At 40.6% G+C, this 18,204-nt stretch overlaps 1 protein-coding gene across 3 annotated transcripts; it reads right to left on the reverse strand.

Annotated features, from left to right (window-relative positions):
- Window positions 1-2,901: 2,901 nt before the first annotated feature.
- On the reverse strand, window positions 2,902-16,734 carry nsmaf (neutral sphingomyelinase (N-SMase) activation associated factor). 3 transcript variants are annotated; one of them, XM_023972341.2, is made up of 31 exons: window positions 16,620-16,734; window positions 15,696-15,782; window positions 15,506-15,584; window positions 15,212-15,276; window positions 15,079-15,115; window positions 14,899-14,949; window positions 14,683-14,754; window positions 14,525-14,572; window positions 14,252-14,304; window positions 13,949-14,078; window positions 13,735-13,806; window positions 13,354-13,462; window positions 12,953-13,129; window positions 12,592-12,671; window positions 11,279-11,369; window positions 11,041-11,104; window positions 6,984-7,035; window positions 6,744-6,864; window positions 6,504-6,635; window positions 6,343-6,385; window positions 6,050-6,216; window positions 5,715-5,826; window positions 5,535-5,593; window positions 5,303-5,370; window positions 5,131-5,198; window positions 4,756-4,879; window positions 4,522-4,605; window positions 4,245-4,395; window positions 3,859-3,961; window positions 3,436-3,545; window positions 2,902-3,273 (listed from the first exon to the last, which is right to left on the reverse strand). In XM_023972341.2, the coding sequence occupies exons 1-31, from the start codon at window positions 16,655-16,657 to the stop codon at window positions 3,179-3,181; spliced, it is 2,742 nt and encodes a 913-aa protein (XP_023828109.1). In that variant the 5' UTR covers window positions 16,658-16,734; the 3' UTR covers window positions 2,902-3,178. The 3 variants fall into 3 exon arrangements, with proteins under 3 accessions (XP_023828109.1, XP_070291804.1, XP_070291805.1); XM_070435703.1 differs by lacking the exons at window positions 12,592-12,671; window positions 12,953-13,129; window positions 13,354-13,462; ... (9 more) ...; window positions 15,696-15,782; window positions 16,620-16,734 and having other exon boundaries at window positions 11,283-11,369; XM_070435704.1 differs by lacking the exons at window positions 12,592-12,671; window positions 12,953-13,129; window positions 13,354-13,462; ... (9 more) ...; window positions 15,696-15,782; window positions 16,620-16,734 and having other exon boundaries at window positions 6,050-6,211; window positions 11,279-11,310.
- Window positions 16,735-18,204: the final 1,470 nt, after the last annotated feature.

Genomic DNA, 18,204 nt, shown 5'->3' on the forward strand with positions numbered 1-18,204 from the left:
CTCTGTACAGTATGTTTGTTTCAAGCTGTAACATAACAGTCCATATGAATTCAGACGTCTATTCCTGCAGCGCTAGAGGAATTATGGTTTTGAATTACCCCACAAATTCAGGTTAACAGATTTGATTTTATAGACCCCTGCGCAATAGACCCCGTCTTGCCTAATGGTCTAAAGCTCCATTGTAGCCACAGTCTTTGGATTGAATGATACCTTGAGCTCATCAATTAACAAATCTCATACCCTCCTTTTTGTCAGTGGAAATTACTTTCCTCTTTTATGACTTTGTAGTCAAGTGACACAATCTATCTTCTTCTGTACTTTGAATTACCCGTCTTTTTTGCCCTCTTCTATTGTACACGTTTGAAATGTTTCACATGTATGCCTTCTAGTACATGTTGTAAGCTTTAAGAAAAAACGATTTACCTGAGACAAAGTGAAAATGCTTGGGTGTTTGAAGGTATCCTAACATAATAATATTCAAAACCAGCCCACAATAAGATGTAGATACTATAATTTAGTTTAATCTCAACTGTATGTCATTTTTATCAATCCATTCCTGCATATATTGGTGGGTTAAAAAGCCCTGCATGATCATCAATGTCATTTTCGCACAAACAAAATACACAATTGTGTTTTACCATGACAGCTTTCCAGTGTTAATGAATTAAATAAAGCCATACAAACTTTCCTCTTCGTTTCATGTCTTCTGCTATGTTTACAGTGAAACCTAACAGTACCACAAAATGACACCAAGAAAAAATATATAGTATATTCACAGATGTGCAATATTTTATTGAGCAGGATCTGTACAGTACACAAAAGCTGGGAGGACATACTGCAGCAACATAACACTGTTAGCCCTGAGGCCTGAAAGATAGTAGACATCCCGATTTACAGCATAGTTTTTCTCAGCAATCTCACTCAAATACATTCACTTACGTCACTAGGAGGGCACTGCTTCATTTTTAGCTACTTCCCATTAGGCCAAATGCTGCTGGCAGCTTTTACTTACAGTGCTAGTAGTGGTACTAGAGTCTGAGTACATTTTGTTACATATTACTTACAACTGTTACACCTGTTTAATGATTACAAGGACTCGCAAATAAACTGATCACAGTGGAGACAACTGTGCAATCGAAAGCAATATTTCTAGGAAAAGGGGAGGTTAAACCACATCTAAATTGGAGGTTTCCCCATCACAAATCCGATGCATATAAAAAAAGTCTAAATGTGTAATTTTACACAAATGGCAAACATGTATCATAGTACTTAAAACTATGTTCCAATACTGCAATTACATTCTACAGTACTTGGCTATGTAACTACCTTGTTAATACAGGTTTAAGCTCCACATAATGTAAATCAAATCTAAAGTAATAAAACAAGATGGGTCATCTCTGTTAAAATGGATGTACAGGGTGGTATATGGTTAGCTACACAGTGCATTGGCAGTCTATGCCATAGCATCACACTTCAGTAACACACACATTTATCTTGCTATAACAAGGTTGACAAACTTGAAAGAAATGCACTCTTTGCATGGGTGAGAGTTCCTGAGTCTACTCAGTCTCAGTAAAGCAGTTCCTCAAATACAGTTGGGCCAAAGCGCTTATAAACAGTATTTTGAATTATGCCTCAGTGTAAGTTCAACAGTTAGGTGTATTAATATATTCCTTTTTTTGTGTGTCTACAATAACTCTTGGACATTTTCCATGCATTAGCAATGAATTACTGCTGCTCTCAAATGAAAATTGTGGGGAAAATAAATCGAATGAATATATTTTTTATGTAGCACGTGTGTATTTAATAATACTATGAATGGAGTGGATTTATATAGAGCTTTTCCAGGTGCTCAAAGTGTGTTACATTGTACATTTATTTATTGTCATGATAATCTCTACTGCAGTTATTTCTGAAACACTGCTTGCTATACAGTTTGTTTTGTGCCAGAGGTTTATTCCGACCACTATGTGGTCAATTACATCATGATTAAATGGCCAGTCACTAAGGCACTATGACAACTGAATGAACGCTTAAACAATAGACAGAAAAGCAAAATATGCTGTACAGTAAGATAATGTAAAAAAACTAATCTAAAGAAACCTGGGTTGACTCACTGTCTGGCAAAAGCATTGAAGTGCAAAATTAGCATGGGAATGCTGCAAAAGGGCATGTGCAGAATCTAATCATCGCCATACCACCCTCACTGGTTTCAAATTGACATTTCTATTGGCTAACATGGTTGAGGATGGCCAATATGTTACGCTAACATGGTTGAGGATGGCCAGTTGTTTAACGCTAACATGGTTGAGGATGGCCAAGTTGTTACGCTAACATGGTTGAGGATGGCCAAGTTGTTACGCTAACATGGTTGAGGATGGCAAGTTGTTACGACTATACATGGTTGAGGATGGTCAATATGTTACGCTAACATGATTGAGGATGGCCAATATGTTACGTTACATGATTGAGGATGGCCAATATGTTACGCTAACATGGTTGAGGATGGCCAATATGTTACGCTACCATGGTTGAGGATGGCCAATATGTTACGCTAACATGATTGAGGATGGCCAAGTTGTTACGCTAACATGGTTGAGGATGGCCGATATGTTACGCTACATGGTTGAGGATGGCCAATATGTTACGCTAACATGGTTGAGGATGGCCGATATGTTACGCTAACATGGTTGAGGATGGCCGATATGTTACGCTAACATGATTGAGGATGGTTAATATGTTACGCTAACATGGTTGAGGATGGTTAATATGTTACGCTAACATGGTTGAGGATGGCCAATATGTTACTCTAACATGATTGAGAATGGTTAATATGTTACGCTAACATGGTTGAGGATGGTTAATATGTTACGCTAACATGGTTGAGGATGGTTATATTGTTCATAATTAGATTTTGTTTGAGAACTCCATACAGGAGTATGATTGTTGTCCCTGCTAACTGGACCAGTATATTTGTAAAGTCATATGTGCAATGATAATGCGTTACCATCTCTGGGTGAGCCAGCCAGCAGGCCAGCCAGCCTAAGTAGTTACCTTGACCGACGATGATAGCCTCTTTGGTTGGAGCCAGACAGTATAAAAGATGTCTCAATGTGAGTGTCCCTCTTGGACTTCACCTCTGTACATACACATACAGAGGGACTATCTAGCACCGTGGTCAACAGTCAAGTTTCCAGAAGATGATCTGCTTGTCTTCGCCACCTGTGATCACCGTGCTACACTGCTCGTTCATCCACATCGCTGTGACTGCACCTGGTCAAGGCCGAAGAAAAATGAAAGATTAAGAGCAATTTATTCTGCACATGTATACACGAGGGACCGTTTGAATGATACCAGATTTAATTGAAGTGTACTGGTATTCATTTATGCCGTTTCATTTGTGTTTTGACATTTTAGTGATGATGTTTGGTGTACCTGAATGTCCGGGGATCCTGGTGGTCACTTTGTTGCTTAGCAGGTCCAGGACCTGGAGGTGTCCGGACTGACCGCCCGACAGGACCGTGTTCCCGTCCCAGCAGAAACACCTGTCCCCAGGGACATGGTAACAGTCAGGCAAGGGTCATTATATTTGTGTAGATGCACATTATGAGCCAGAGACGAATGAGGATACAGGCATAGTAACCTGTTCCATTCTGGCCCGTCACCTCTGTTCACAAATCCAGGGTTGGATAGGTGTAAGAAATATGGCAGAAGCTCCACTCAGCTAATTAAAGGGATTCATGAGGCTATCACCATATTGCTTTACCTGGTAAGTTCCTTCCAGATCTTTCTGAGCAGGGACTAAAGGAAGTTGCCATGGACTGAAATGGAAGTGGGACAGCGTGGGTGTGGCCTTACCGCTGCTCCTCATCAGCTTGCACAGATGAGATCATCATGCCTGTCTGGACGTCGATTACCTTCAGACACGAGTCCTCTCCTACACTCAAGATGTGTCTGCTGTCTGTGAAAAGAAATAAAAGCCTTTGATAAGTTGGCTCAGTCATGTTTCGTGTATATTATGCAGAGATAGCAAAGGTGTAGAGTGAAAGTGAGTAATTATAAACCCCATTGACAATAACCAGCAGACATCATCATTCATTGTATTACTCTAGTACAGTTATTCCCAAACTGTGGGTGGAGTCCTCAATGATAAGGATTAAACTACCAGTAAACATTTGGTAAATGCTCCCATGTATAGTCCATACTGGGACTGAGGGATGTATTAGTTAGTATTACATACGTACCAGGACTAAAGGCCATATCGTGGATCTTTCCTGAATGACAGTGGACTTGATGGAGTTGTACTGAGCTACTGGTATCCCAAATGGTGGCGGTTCCATCCTTAGTCCCTGACACCAACAAAGTACCCGCTGGGTTTAGGTTAATAGTGTTCACCTGGAAATGGAGAAAACATAGGTTAGGGTAAGGCTGTTGGACAGAAAGACTCAAACAGATTGCAAACAGTAAAGTCATTTCTGAGAGACACGTTAGCATCATGTGAGGTGATAGGCAGGCCCTTACCCCCGCTTCGTGTTCAAACTCTGCCAGCAACTCGAATTGGCATCTCTTATTATTCGCGATATCGACAGAGTCACATTGCCAAACCTTCAATAGAAATGTTAACATTCATACAGGCCTATTATATTGTCAAACAGCTGAATTAGAAATGAATTAAGCAATATAAAGATCATTTGAAAAAAGGCTATCATTTTACACCCATGGTGTTACTCATCAAGATCATGATGTGTCCCTAACCTTGACTGTAGAGTCCCAGGATGCAGTGTAAAGCTGGTTGTCCTTCCAGCACATCTTACTGATGGCATCATCATGGCCCATCAACGTGTCCTGACGCCTGCCAAATGGTATCGAGTAGAAATACCTGGGGAGGAAGAACACTGGGTGTGAATGGATGTGATGACTGGAATAGGCCATGTTGTGATGACTGGAAAAGGCCATGTTGTGATGACTGGAATAGGCCATGTTGTGATGACTGGAAAAGGCCATGTTGTGATGACTGGAAAAGGCCATGTTGTGATGACTGGAATAGGCCATGTTGTGATGACTGGAATAGGCCATGTTGTGATGAATAATGTTAAGATAATGGTCAAGTGATGAACTGAAAATGCTCACACATTATTGTCCCACGAGGAGCAGACTACGGCCTTATCCTCTGGTAGCATCAAGCACGACGATAATGCCTGCAGGAATAAAATGCAGAATACCAATTCATACTTTCATCTCATAATAATGGAAATGGTTTCACAGTAAAGGGGGCGAGAGGGGATAACATTCTGCTCAGTACCATGTTGGAGAAGGACATGCTTCTCTGCAATCCATTAGACTCTCTGGAGAACATCTTCAGTGTCGAGTCTGGAGGAGACAAGTACTTTTAGTCTTTATCAGACTTCAATAGCAAATGATACTCATATTAATTGGACATTAATGTTCACATGGAAAGGCTCAGCAATATTTGAATTCACCATATTCTAAAACATAACCAAAGTTTACTTTACAAGCTGCTAGGTTTTCCAGACCTTGTGATGTTGTGAAGACAGACGACGCGGTCCGAGTCACTGCGATGCCTGTCACAGCCCTGTGTTTTTGCAAGGAGTGTATTCAGTCAGAGGTGATCAAGTTGAAAAGTCCCTGTCCAATAACAGGGTGAACATATTTTAGGGGCGGAGAGAAAAATGACAGTTTAAATTCTCACTCACTCTTTATGGATTTTGTGGGTGGACATCAACTTGAGTTTAGCTATGTTGTTCCAAGCCAGTCTCCTAGTCTCTTCGGTTAGGTCTTCAAAGGAGGAGTCCTCACTGGTGGATGCTAAAAAAAAGAACGGGTTAATTAACACTACACCTCCAAACTTCAACAACTGGCATTTGCGATTATATCGCGAAAGCAAAAATGTTGAGTCTGACGGGGAAAAGATCCAACAAACCGACATTTTGCAATGTCAGTATTTGATTGACTGTCTGCCTGTGAGTACAAGTGAGTGAGTTTGTTCCCTGTGCTTGTCTGTCTGTCAGTGTGTGGGTGAGGGTGTTACCTGGAGAAAGCTCGTTGAGGGGTGTGTTTACACTGGGTGTTCGCGATATGCTCTGGAATCTGGGTGTTATCCTCTGCGGGTGTGGGGTGGTGAACAGTTGCGTCGGGGTTTGCCCAAACTCCAGGATCTGAATCAACATAGCAATCTTCTCATTGGGGTCCTCTATACTGTTCAGAGGGAGAGAACAGAGAAGGAAACAGTATTTCATCAATCATTTAATCAGTTTCCTGGATATGTCTGAAATATGGAGAGGTGGATAACACTGAATGGTTAACACTGAATGGTTTCATTACCTATCACAGTCAATGCCACCCTCATATGTCAACGGATGGAACACTGCCAATAAAACCAGGGAAATCAACATCATTACATCACACCCGTATTAATTAAAAACAACGTTTCATCATCAGGCAAATGGATACTCAGTCTCTGATAAGATCCAGGTGTCTTGTACCATTGTGGGCTGCCACGGCTTCACTTCCTTTTTGCTTGAAGCCAAACACCAGGTCGATCCACTCGTGCAGGTGTTCTGACACGTACTGACTCTCCAGCGCTTTCTGACTCTTCTGAAGAAAATCACTGGCATCTACATCATACATACAGGAGAATAATGAACATAAACAACACACACAACCAAAATAATATCACTCAAAATATAACACCCAAAAAATGGTTTCCCTGTTGTAGTTGTTACCTGCAGCCCATGGCGGAAGAACTACATCTTGAACCGAGCTTCCACCTTGCTTCTTCCCCAGATCCAGACTAAGGCAGTTTAGCAGAAAGCTGGGGTCATTCCCATAGAAGTCTGGGATCAACTGAAACAGATGGTTGACGAGGAAACGTCCACATGTGACAGAAATAATGTGCAAAGGGAGATTTGGTATTATACAATTCTGATCATTATAAAAGATTTTCCATTCAAGGTACTTTTTACCTCTTTGAAGTCAGTTGCACCCTCTAAGCAATTTTTCCACGTTTCTCCAATGCTGCAAACACATTAATAAACCCATGTTCAACAATATGGCATGGTTGATTCAGTCAAATATTGTAAACCTAATTGGCTAACACTTTACATTAAAGCTGCAATTTGCAACTTTTTGTGTGACCCGACCAAATTCACTCAAAAGAGTGTGTATAGATCTGTCATTCTCATTGAAAGCAAGTCTAAAAAACGGTAGTTCTATACACACTAGTTCTATGCTTCCCATTCTTAAGTTTCTTTTTTGAGTCTTTTACGTTTGGATTTGTACACCAGCTTCAAACCTCTGAAAATAAAACATTTTTGGTTATGGAAAAGATATTTCACAGCAGTTTAGATGGTACAATGATTCTCTGCACTATACTTGCTTGTTTTGTCACATAAACTGAAATGATGCAAACTATTAGAATTTTAGCAACCAGGAAATGGCGCAGCAATTTCTGCATAGTGCATCTTTAAATTGCCTCTATTACTATGTAACTACACAGCAACAACTGTAGTAACATAGTAGTTGCACAATTGGAACAAGAAATGTGTAATTACACATCTACTTGCTGAAGGTTATTTCACATGTGTAATTACTGATGCTATTGCACATTTTCTTGTTCTACTGTGTAACTAACCTTTTGTAATTACACATTTGAAAGTCAGCTCTTAAATACCATGTTGCTAACTCAAACCAAAATCTCATCTTGTTACATGTACCACTACCAACGAATCCACATGTAATACAAAGGTTGATAAATAGTCTAGGACCTTTACCAACCTGTGTTAGTACGTTTTACTAACTAATTAGTACATTTTACTAATAGTTATTGCTTTGAGTCTGGAATATGAATCTTTGTCAAATCCATAAGAGTCTAAGCCCTATCTAACCCGGGGGAGGGGAGGGAAGTACTACTAAGCTATATGGAATTGTTTTAAGAAGGTCATACCAAGCATCCCTTTGCGATTTGATTTAAAAAAAAAAGTAAGACCCCTTGAAGTATTCCAAAAATATATACAAAAAATATTTGATTTAAAAATTGATTTGGCCTTACTGCTACACCACATGACTAAAAGTATGTGGACAGCTGCTCATCGAACAGCTCATTCCAAAATCATGGGCATTTATATGGAGTTGGTCCCCCCTTTACTGCGATAACAGCCTCCACTCTTTTGGGAAGGCTTTCCACTAGATGTTGGAACATTGCTGCGGGGAGCATTAGTGAGGTCGGCACTGATGTTGGGCGATTAGACCTGGCTCACAGTCAGCGTTCCAATTCATCCCAAAGGTGTTCGATGGAGTTGAGGTCAGGGCTCTGTGCAGGCCAGTCAAGTTCTTTCACACCGATCTCGAAAAAACCATTTCTGTATGGATCTCGCGTTGCACTTTTTTGTCATGCTGAAACAGGAAAGGGCCTTGCCCAAACTGTTGCCACAAAATTGGAACCACAGAATCGACTAGAATGCCATTCTATGCTGTAGCGTTAAGATTTCCCTTCACCGGAACCATGAAAAACAGCCCCAGACCATTATTCCTTCTCCACCAAACTTCACAGTTGGCACTATGCATTGGGGCAGGTAGCGTTCTCCTGGCATCCGCCAAACACAGATTTATCCGTCAGTTTGCCAGATGGTGAAGCGTGATTCATGACTCCAGAAAACACATTACCACTGCTCCAGAGTCCAATGCCGGCGAGCTTTACACAACTCCAGCAGATGCTTTGCGTTGTGCATGGTGATCTTAGGCTTGTGGGAGACTGCATGGCCATGGAAATCCATTTTCTGAGCGATATAAGATCAGGAAACATTAGTTCTGTTTTTACATGTAATTTACACCTTATTTTTGGCACTAAACAGTCTCCATACACATTACATTCGGAAAGTATTCAGACACCTGGACTTTTTCCGCATTTTGTTACGTTACAGCCTTTTTCTAAAATTGATGAAATTAGGCCTCCCGAGTGGCGCAGCGGCTGAGGCGTCACTGTGTCGCAGCCGTCCGCGACCGGGAGACCCATGAGGCGGCGCAATGCACGCTGACACGGTTGTACAGTGTTTCCTCCGACACATTGGTGAGGCTGGCTTCCGGGTCAAGCAAGCAGTGTGGCTTTGCAGGGTCGTGTTTCGGGGGAGAATAAATGGCTCTCGACCTTCGCCTCTCCCGAGTCCGTATGGGAGTTGCAGCGATGGGAAATATATCTAAAATAAAATCGATTAAATTGAGGAAAAAACTATCTACACAATAAAAAATACTGAAAAATCACAGACCCTTTACTCAGAACTTTGTGGAAGCACCTTTGGCAGAGATTACAGCCTTGAGTCTTCTTGGGTATGACGCTACAAGCTTGGCACACCTGTATTTGGACAGTTTCTCCCATTCTTCTCTGCAGATCCTCTCAACCTCTGTCAGGTTGGATGGAGAGCATTGCTGCACACCTATTTTCAGGTGTCTCCAGTGATGTTAGATCAGGTTTAAGTTCAGGCTCTGGCTGGGCCACTCAAAGACATTCAGAGACTTGTCCCGAAGCCACTCCTGCATTGTCTTGGCTGTGTGCTTAGGGTCGTTGTCCTGTTGGAGGGTGAACCTTCGCCCCAGTCTGAGGTCCTGAGCGCTCTGGAGCAGGTTTTTATTCAAGGATCTCTCTGTACTTTGCTCCGTTCATCTTTCCCTCAGACTAGTCTCCCAGTCCCTACCGCTGAAAAACATCTCCATACATGATGCTACCACCACCATGCTACCACCACGCTTCCCCGTTCATGTGCCTTTCCAAATCATGTCCAATCAATTGAATTTACCACAGGTGGCTCCAATAAAGTTAAAGAAACATCGGAAAGGATGATCAATGGAAACAAGAAGCACCTGAGCTCAATCTCGAGTCTCATAGCAAAGGGTCTGAATAATTATGTAAATAAGGTATTTCTGTTGTTTCTAAAATTCAAAAAAACGTTTTTCACTTTGTCATTATGGGGTATTGTGTGTAGATTGATGAGGGAAAACATTTTTTAATCAATTTTAGAATAAGGCTGCAACGTAACAAAATGTGGAAAAAGGGAAGGGGTCTGAATACTTTCCGAATGCACTGTATACTTCCATTCATTTTTTTAACTGGTACCAGGGGACCTTCAGACGAGTCTCGTGATGCCTGTGGCGTCCTAGAGCAAAACAGTCTCACCTTTCCATAGATGGGTCATATTAGTGTGTAGCCCAAACTCTTTGGATGCTACAGGCAGATCGGCTTTACCGACTTCAGACGAGTCCCAAGACGTTTTCGTAGAGCAAGTCTCATCTTTCAAGAGTAGGACAAACCTTCAATTTTGTGAGAAGATCGATTTTAGGGATGTCTCATGGTCTGACAAACACCGCTCTAGCTCTGTCACCTTTCACCACAGATGCGGAAGTGCGACATCGGTGGATGTGATGGACGGAGATGCATCCAAAGCAAAAAAAAACATCTTAAACTGACAGAATTCTATGGGGATTTTTTTATTATGCTAATTTGATGTTTGCGGGGGAGCTGACATTGACTCTAAGGGGTCCTGGGTAAGTACATTGTAAATAGACGTACAGTATATCCTTGTAACAACATTGTAATTACAGAGTTGGTTGTTAAAGATTGTTACATTGTAGTACAATGTTACTAAAAGGGTTACACATAATTTCCTCCTGTCTCCTAATTTCTCCTGGTTAGGTTATTGTCTGCAATGGTTGTTACACTGTAACTACATAGTACTCTGAACAGAAATAAGCACACGTGCAATAATTTCAAAGATTTTACTGAGTTACAGCTCATATATGGAAATCAGTCAACTGAAATTAATTAATTAGGTCCTACAATATGGATTTCACATGACTGGGTACACAGATATGCATCTTTTGGTCACAGATACCTTACAGAAAATGGGCCATTACATTGCTTTTATATTTTTGTGTAATAGTTATGTAATAGGTGATTTTTCCTTCTTTAAATGAATAACCAAAACTGGTGACATTAACTTTCTCGGGCAGAACTAGAAGCAAGCTACTAACCTATTGAACATGCGGTCTGCATTGTCATAGCGGCCATTTTGAAGACACAGCATGTGTTCTGGGGCTGCAAGGGAGAAGATGGTCAGAAAAAAATAAATAGTATGTCATGTAAACCTTCTCAGAGAGTACATTAAATAACATAAAAGCTTCCTTTTGAAATAACCACACACAGAGTGGCAATGTATGTAGTCAAAATGTGGTACTATATGTCAAACAATATAAGAAGGCGTTGACATACCTACTCTGACTAAGTAGAAAAGCACATAGCCTGGAGAGGAGTAATGACTGCCGTACATGAAACAAGGATCAGGCATGTCTCTGTACCGGGACTGTAAGGAAGCGAGAGATGCACCCTAGTTAGAACATTTTATTGTGGTTTTACTCGGGGTGCAAATTTCAGTACATTTTGCTGCCGACTGGCCAACCTTTATTAACAAACGGTCACATTTTTTCCCAACCAGTAAAATTATGTGACCAACAGAAAATACTTCGCATGCATGCAAGGAACTGACATTTTTCATTAAGAGCTTAATGAAAACATGCAACAATAGCAAGCTTTATGTTTTACAGTCAAAAGGATATAGCAGCAACTGCTGTAATAATGCAGCTAACTAAACGTCATTTTCAAACATTTGCCAAAATGCTATTTGGGGGGGAAAAACTGTTCTAAACTGCATACCTAATGTCAGCGGATCCATATGTGAGCGAGAAAAATATATATTAAAAATATAGAATGAGGGTGAATCTACAAGGAACAACTAGGATGGGGGTTGCTAATATGACTAGGATTGTGCCTTTGGCTTTTGGACAACGAAAGAAAGTTGATATAAAAAAACAATAGAACAGGAAAGAAATGCTGGTTAATGGCACGAGGAAGTCTTTATAAAATAATTACCTCCATGTTTCTATGGATGGATTTTGGCTAGGCTACTTTGAAGCAAGGTTAGACATGCCTCATTATTTGAAGTAGAGTAAAACATTCAGGTTTCCCCCAAAAAATCTTCCTTGCATTGTAAAGTTGTAGGTGAAGTGCTGATCGCTTGCCTACCGTTGACTACAGCCTATGCAATCAAATAGCGAATGGGATGCACGCTTTAATTAGATATTTTTAAATCGTTGCCATCAAAACAGTTTAGCACGCGATTGCATTTAGAATTGTAATTTGTTGCGCAATGACTGGGCTTACAAAAGCAGGCTTCACTCCAGTACTAACTTTTTGAGTAACTACTCTCGAGCTGTCTGACAGGTGGTAGGCCATTCCGCTCCTCAAACTAGGCTCTGTATGCTGTGGGCCTGTGATAAATAAGATACATAACGACTAATGAAAATACACACCACGGCAATTTCATTCCACAAAATTATGCAAATTAACCTATAGACCGATAAGCATGACCGGTCAAATTTATTTTCGGCAGCTAACCGATTAACATCCCTAGGTTTTACAAATATCAAGTATTTAATCCTATTTTCTAAACTGCGGCACATCAGTCCTGACTCGAAGGGGGAAATAATGCAAGGGGTCATTGAGCCTGGGACAAAGGGTAGTCTCACCAACAATCTCTCTAGTCTCTCTTTATTCAGCGCTCCCACAGGCTTGCTCAGGTCACGGAAAGTTGCGGGGTTCATCATATCTGAGACAGAATCAAAAGGATCCATTACAAAACAATGACCTACTAACTATGGAACCACATGTTGGTGTTACTACAGTAATTACAGTGTTACTACACAGGTATAGAGCAATTCCAAATGAATAGGAAAGATGGACAACATCCAAATATGCTAATATACAACAATGGCTCAAAATATTTCAGCCCGAAGCTACAGCGCTACATGATCCCAAATGTACTCCAGTCCGTCAAATTTCTGTCTGTCAAAAGGTGTTACCCAAAACTAGACCTTGCGCCCCACTCACCAAGCTCTGTGCTGTTGTAGTCAGCGATGATCCAGGGGAAAACGGGGTACTGAGACAGATCGTTGCCGCTGCGGTCAGCCAGGTTGTTGAGGTGCAGAAGGTACTGGTAGTTACTGAGGTGACCCCGCTGCCACTGCAGCATGTAACTCTCCGCTGTGTGTTCCACCATGTGGTTCTCTGCGAGAGGGAGAGAGACCAATCAGGAATCTGGTATGTTTATATGTCATTACGGAATGCAATCCAAATAGCACCTTATTCCCTATAGCGCAGTGCTTTTGACCAGGGCCAATAGAGGTATTTATGGTCTCACCAGGATCAACTCAGAGAGAAAGAGCTGACGTGAGGTCTTCCTGCAAAATGTGTTTGTATGTTTGCTATGTAACTTGCTGTGTGTTACTGACCCAGAAACGTGGCGATATAGTAGTAGAGGTCATTTCTGTCACTGGTCTTGTAAAACTTCAGATAGATGTCAGAGCAGAAGTCGTTTTCAGTACAGAACACCTCCAGCCCCTGATCAAGACAGAGTGAGTCAGTTAGTTTGGGAGGGAGAGAAAAACACATTATAGTTGGGGAAAGAGCATCCTTTATGGAACTAAACTTGGTCGGGGTATGAAAAAGTGGAATAGTTTGACTAGTTAGACCAACATGATGCAAATATTTCAGATTAATGACTTGAAACGAATACAACCACTACTCTTCAGGTCACTAGATAATAACCAGAATGAGAAATTAATCGGTTTCTACGTTGCTCGGTTGAAAAACCTCCTGAGCATCGCACTCACCAATGGCCTGAGTCCATGCCTTCGCTTATAGATTTGTTTCACTCGATGGAGCTCGATCCGGACTACCTGTTCCTGAAACGAACATTGTGGAAGAGGAGACAGAAACCAGATTGTATCTTCACAAAATCCCAACAAGGAAGGCATTTTCCATCTTAGAGAAATCACAATTAATAATGGCAAACTGGCATAACATGTGTACGTATGGATAACTCACAGGATAGCCATTGAGTGGTTGGAAGTAGAGGCATTGGTCAGTTATACACACGTGACCAGGGTTTGTAACCAATGGAGTGACCATCTCCGCCTCGCATTCCATGTGTGGTATTTCTGAAACATTCTGAAAGCTGAGAACCCAGAAATATTGTATTATATGCATTTTAATCTAACAAACCATACATTGTGATATATATTGTAGCTAACTGGAGAGGAATTAGACACTCAGCCCATTATTTAAGTATTTCAGTATCACACCAAGGTTGTGACTAAGAGCTTATTCTCATATTATTTAAGTACATACCTGTTCTTGTCAAATGAAGTTCTTGCCAATCTGGATTGTAAATTAGCAGCAATCTAGAAGCACAAAAACATAAACTGCTTACATGTCCTGTATACAACAATGCTGTGGTAAACAGGGGAGCTAAATGGGGTTTGAAACTACTTATTCAACAGTTCAATCCAGTTCGATGTACGGTATGTAGACAAACAATATTCTCAGTTGCACGATAAAACCATCTGTTTTCACAATGTTTTGGTACTTCTAGTGTTGCAGTTTTGTACAGTTATGACTTACCATTGCAGTCTGGTCTCCAAGCTTGTCCAGACAAGAGGCCCTATGCAGCTGGAGAAGTGGATGAAAACAATGAATGAGAACAAGCAAAAGCTGCATTACAACATGGAAGGCAAGCACTTTCACGGCTGTAATAATCCGGCTATGGTACCGTTACATACCTGAAGTAGTGTTTGGACAACATCCTCCGTTTTACTGAAAACTTCCAGATGGAAGACAAAGGTACTGTCTCCCTATTAGAAATGGTTTGAAAAGTCATACAATGTGCAAAATGATCAATTGTCCTAGAGCTGTTGATTATAAATCATGTCATGTTTCTAAAATCGGACATATGGACAACCTGCATCACAAATCTAATTGACATTTCATGTACTCACCCTTTCAACTCTGTAAGGTGCAACCACATTGTTCTCTTTGATAAGGTAAACCTGAAGTTAAAATGTGCATTAGATTAGTTGTACTAAACATATTTATACAGAATAATGTCAGCAACATTCTATGACAAAATGTTGGTAAATGTTCCTTAATTAAAATGTAAACACTTTAACTAAACACACCTGTTTGCATAAAATGGTGAGGCCAGCTGGTTTGCTCCTATAAAAAATAAACATTCAAATCAATGAAGTTGTCATCTTATTGGTTTATGTATGTGGATAAACCCAGTTTAATTGCAAATTAAATTAGACTTACTCATTGAAAGGATTCTGGTCCTTTTCTTCAACCGCTTCAATCTTTTTGCAATCTCTGAGAGGAATCTGGTGGAGGTTAAAATCAGTATGAATGAATGAACCGATGTACACTATTTATAAAGCAACGATCTGGTCGAGGATCAGATCCTCCTATCCATTCATTATGATTTTAAAGGCAAAACTGATCCGAGATCAGTGCTCCTTTTCGATACATTTTGTAAATACGGGCTCTGAGCTCCATTTGAGTAAATCCTCCTTGGTAAGTGGTGCTGTACTACAATGCACAAAAACACACCTTTAAAATGGGCTCCACATGGTCCTCAGGTTCAAATATGATGGATTTGGAGCATACTTTGAGTGACCCTCTGATCTTTCTGCAAGGAGTAAAGAGTATCAGTGCTGCTACTACTGTGCTGCTATCCACCATGACTTAGATAGGGGATAGAATTGGGTGGACCTGTCAGTCAGTCAATTTCAGACATTACCTTTTTTTGGCTGAACTGGTTGTCACATGATACACTGTGTGCTGTTCAAAGTAATACTCTTCCAGGTCCAGCAACAGGAGAGAAAACCTAGGGGAGACACACCGAAAAAAAACAATGGCGGTGAAGAGCTCCTTCAATTCAGACATTTTAGCTGCATTTTCACACAGAACTACCACATATTTGAGGTCATGACTCAAAAGAATGACCTAGAATAACCTCAACTACATTTTTTTCTGTGTCGCATAATAACATTAAGTTCCAATTGATTTGCCATTTGGGCAATGCCATTGGCTATAAGGGATGGTATGGTGCTGGACAAATGTAAACCACTTTCAAATTCATAGATGGGGCTATGGATGCAAGGACTGACAGTCCATTATATCAAAATAACAGTTTTAAACATATTTTGAATCCGATTGTTTAGTTTTCATAGTAAAAATATATATAATGGAATAGGCCTATAGTACACAACCTAATTTGAGTTTATGGCGGGGGAAGATAGCTGTACTAAGGTCATGAAGCATTTATCAGTTATATTCTTACAGAATCAGTAGGTAAACAATGAATGCAACAAATGTAGCGTAATTATCACAGACTGTACATTAAACTTAATTCTAATGTCCTGGGGAAATGTATACATTGTTAACATCTCGTCTACTCTACTACACGTGTAACAATGTATCAATTTTCTTCACGACCAGACAGTCAAAACAAACAGCATCTACGGTCAAGTCATAAAATAGACTGGCCTACAAACACGGAAATCCCAGGATCTCAATTGCATTTCCTTGCCCGAAGTCAGACCTCTGTGCTCGGTCAGGCTTGTCAGCACGCGCCCTGGCAATTTCCAAGACAACATTAGATTGCACAAATCTCTTCCAACACAACCCCATAGGAAGCCTATAATGTTTTCCAACTACGAACCTTTCTTTCGATCGTTCTTTCCTCTTTATAAAAGCCATCACTGCACACCAACCATTGCATATGTGAGATGTTGTTGTAGCTAATGCCGCGTTCAACACAACTGGGAACTCGGAAATCTCTGACTTCCGACTTCAATGAGTTCAAAACAACTGTGAACTAAAAAAAAAAAAAACGAGCTCCGACTGGGAAAAATCTATTTGAACGGTCATCCAACTCGGAAATCCAACGTGGGAATTGGAGAGCTCCGACCTTCCGAGCTGAAGATCGCTGACGTCATGATTTGACTTTGTATTTTTCCGAGTTCCCAGTTGCTTTGAACGCGGCAAAAACACGGAAACTCACTGCGACAGAAATGACGAAGCAAGCTTTCAATCCGATACCAGGAGCGAGATAGGTGGAGTTGGTCCGAAATTGAAAAACGTTGTTTTTGAAACGCAATAGAGCTCGCCAGCGTGTAGTCCTAAAACCCGGAAATTAGTTTTATCTAGTTCATTCAGCCATCCCTATGGGACAAACTAAAAAGAATAGGGTTTTGGAATAACCGCCGAAAATAAGGTCTGAGGTTAACAGGTTTAGGAGAATACGTCTTATACGTTTTGTTATATGAGATAATAGCAGTCAGTTAACACGAACTTCATGAATTATGAAGCCTTTTTTATTAACATACATTCCTCAAAAATCACATAAAGCGATGTTAGGTGATCATCTCATATAAAAAAAACGTGTAAAATCTACTAAGCCTGGGTTTACCACATACTTTATTTTCAGCGTTTATACAAAAACGCCAAGAATTTTCTTCATAGACTTTGTCCAGCGAACCATCTAAATGGGCATGGTTGATATATACAGTTGAAATCGGAAGTTTACATTCACTTAGGTTGGAGTCATTAAAACTCGTTTTTCAACCACGCCACAAATTTCTTGTAAACAAACTAGTTTTGGCAAGTCGGTTAGGACATCTACTTTGTGCATGACACAACTAATTTTTACAACAATTGTTCACAGACTCATTAATTCACTGTATCACAATTCCAGTGGGTCAGAAGTTTACATGCACTAAGTTGACTGTGCCTTTAAACAGCTTGGAAAATTCCAGAAAATTGTCATGGCTTTAGAAGCTTCTGATAGGCTAATTGACATAATTTGAGTCAATTGGAGGTGTACCTGTGGATGTATTTCAAGGCCTACCTTCAAACCCAGTGCCTCTTTGCTTGACATCATGGGAAAATCAAAAGAAATCAGCCAAGACCTCAGAATAAAATTTGTAGACCGCCACAAGTCTGGTTCATCCTTGGGAGCAATTTCCAAACGCCTGAAGGTACTACGTTCATCTGTACAAACAATAGTACGCTAGTATAAACACCATGGGACCACGCAACCATCATACTGCTCAGGAAGGAGACGCATTCTGTCTCCTAGAGATGAACGTACTTTGGTGGGAAAAGTGCAAATCAATCCCAGAACAACAGCAAAGGACCTTGTGAAGATGCTGGAGGGAACAGGCACAAAGTATCTATATCCACAGTAAAACGAGTCCTATATCGACATAACCTGAAAGGTCGCTCCTCAAGGAAGACGCCACTGC

The sequence above is a fragment of the Salvelinus sp. IW2-2015 genome, linkage group LG27, assembly GCF_002910315.2.
Source record: "Salvelinus sp. IW2-2015 linkage group LG27, ASM291031v2, whole genome shotgun sequence".
NCBI classification, from domain to species: domain Eukaryota; kingdom Metazoa; phylum Chordata; class Actinopteri; order Salmoniformes; family Salmonidae; genus Salvelinus; species Salvelinus sp. IW2-2015.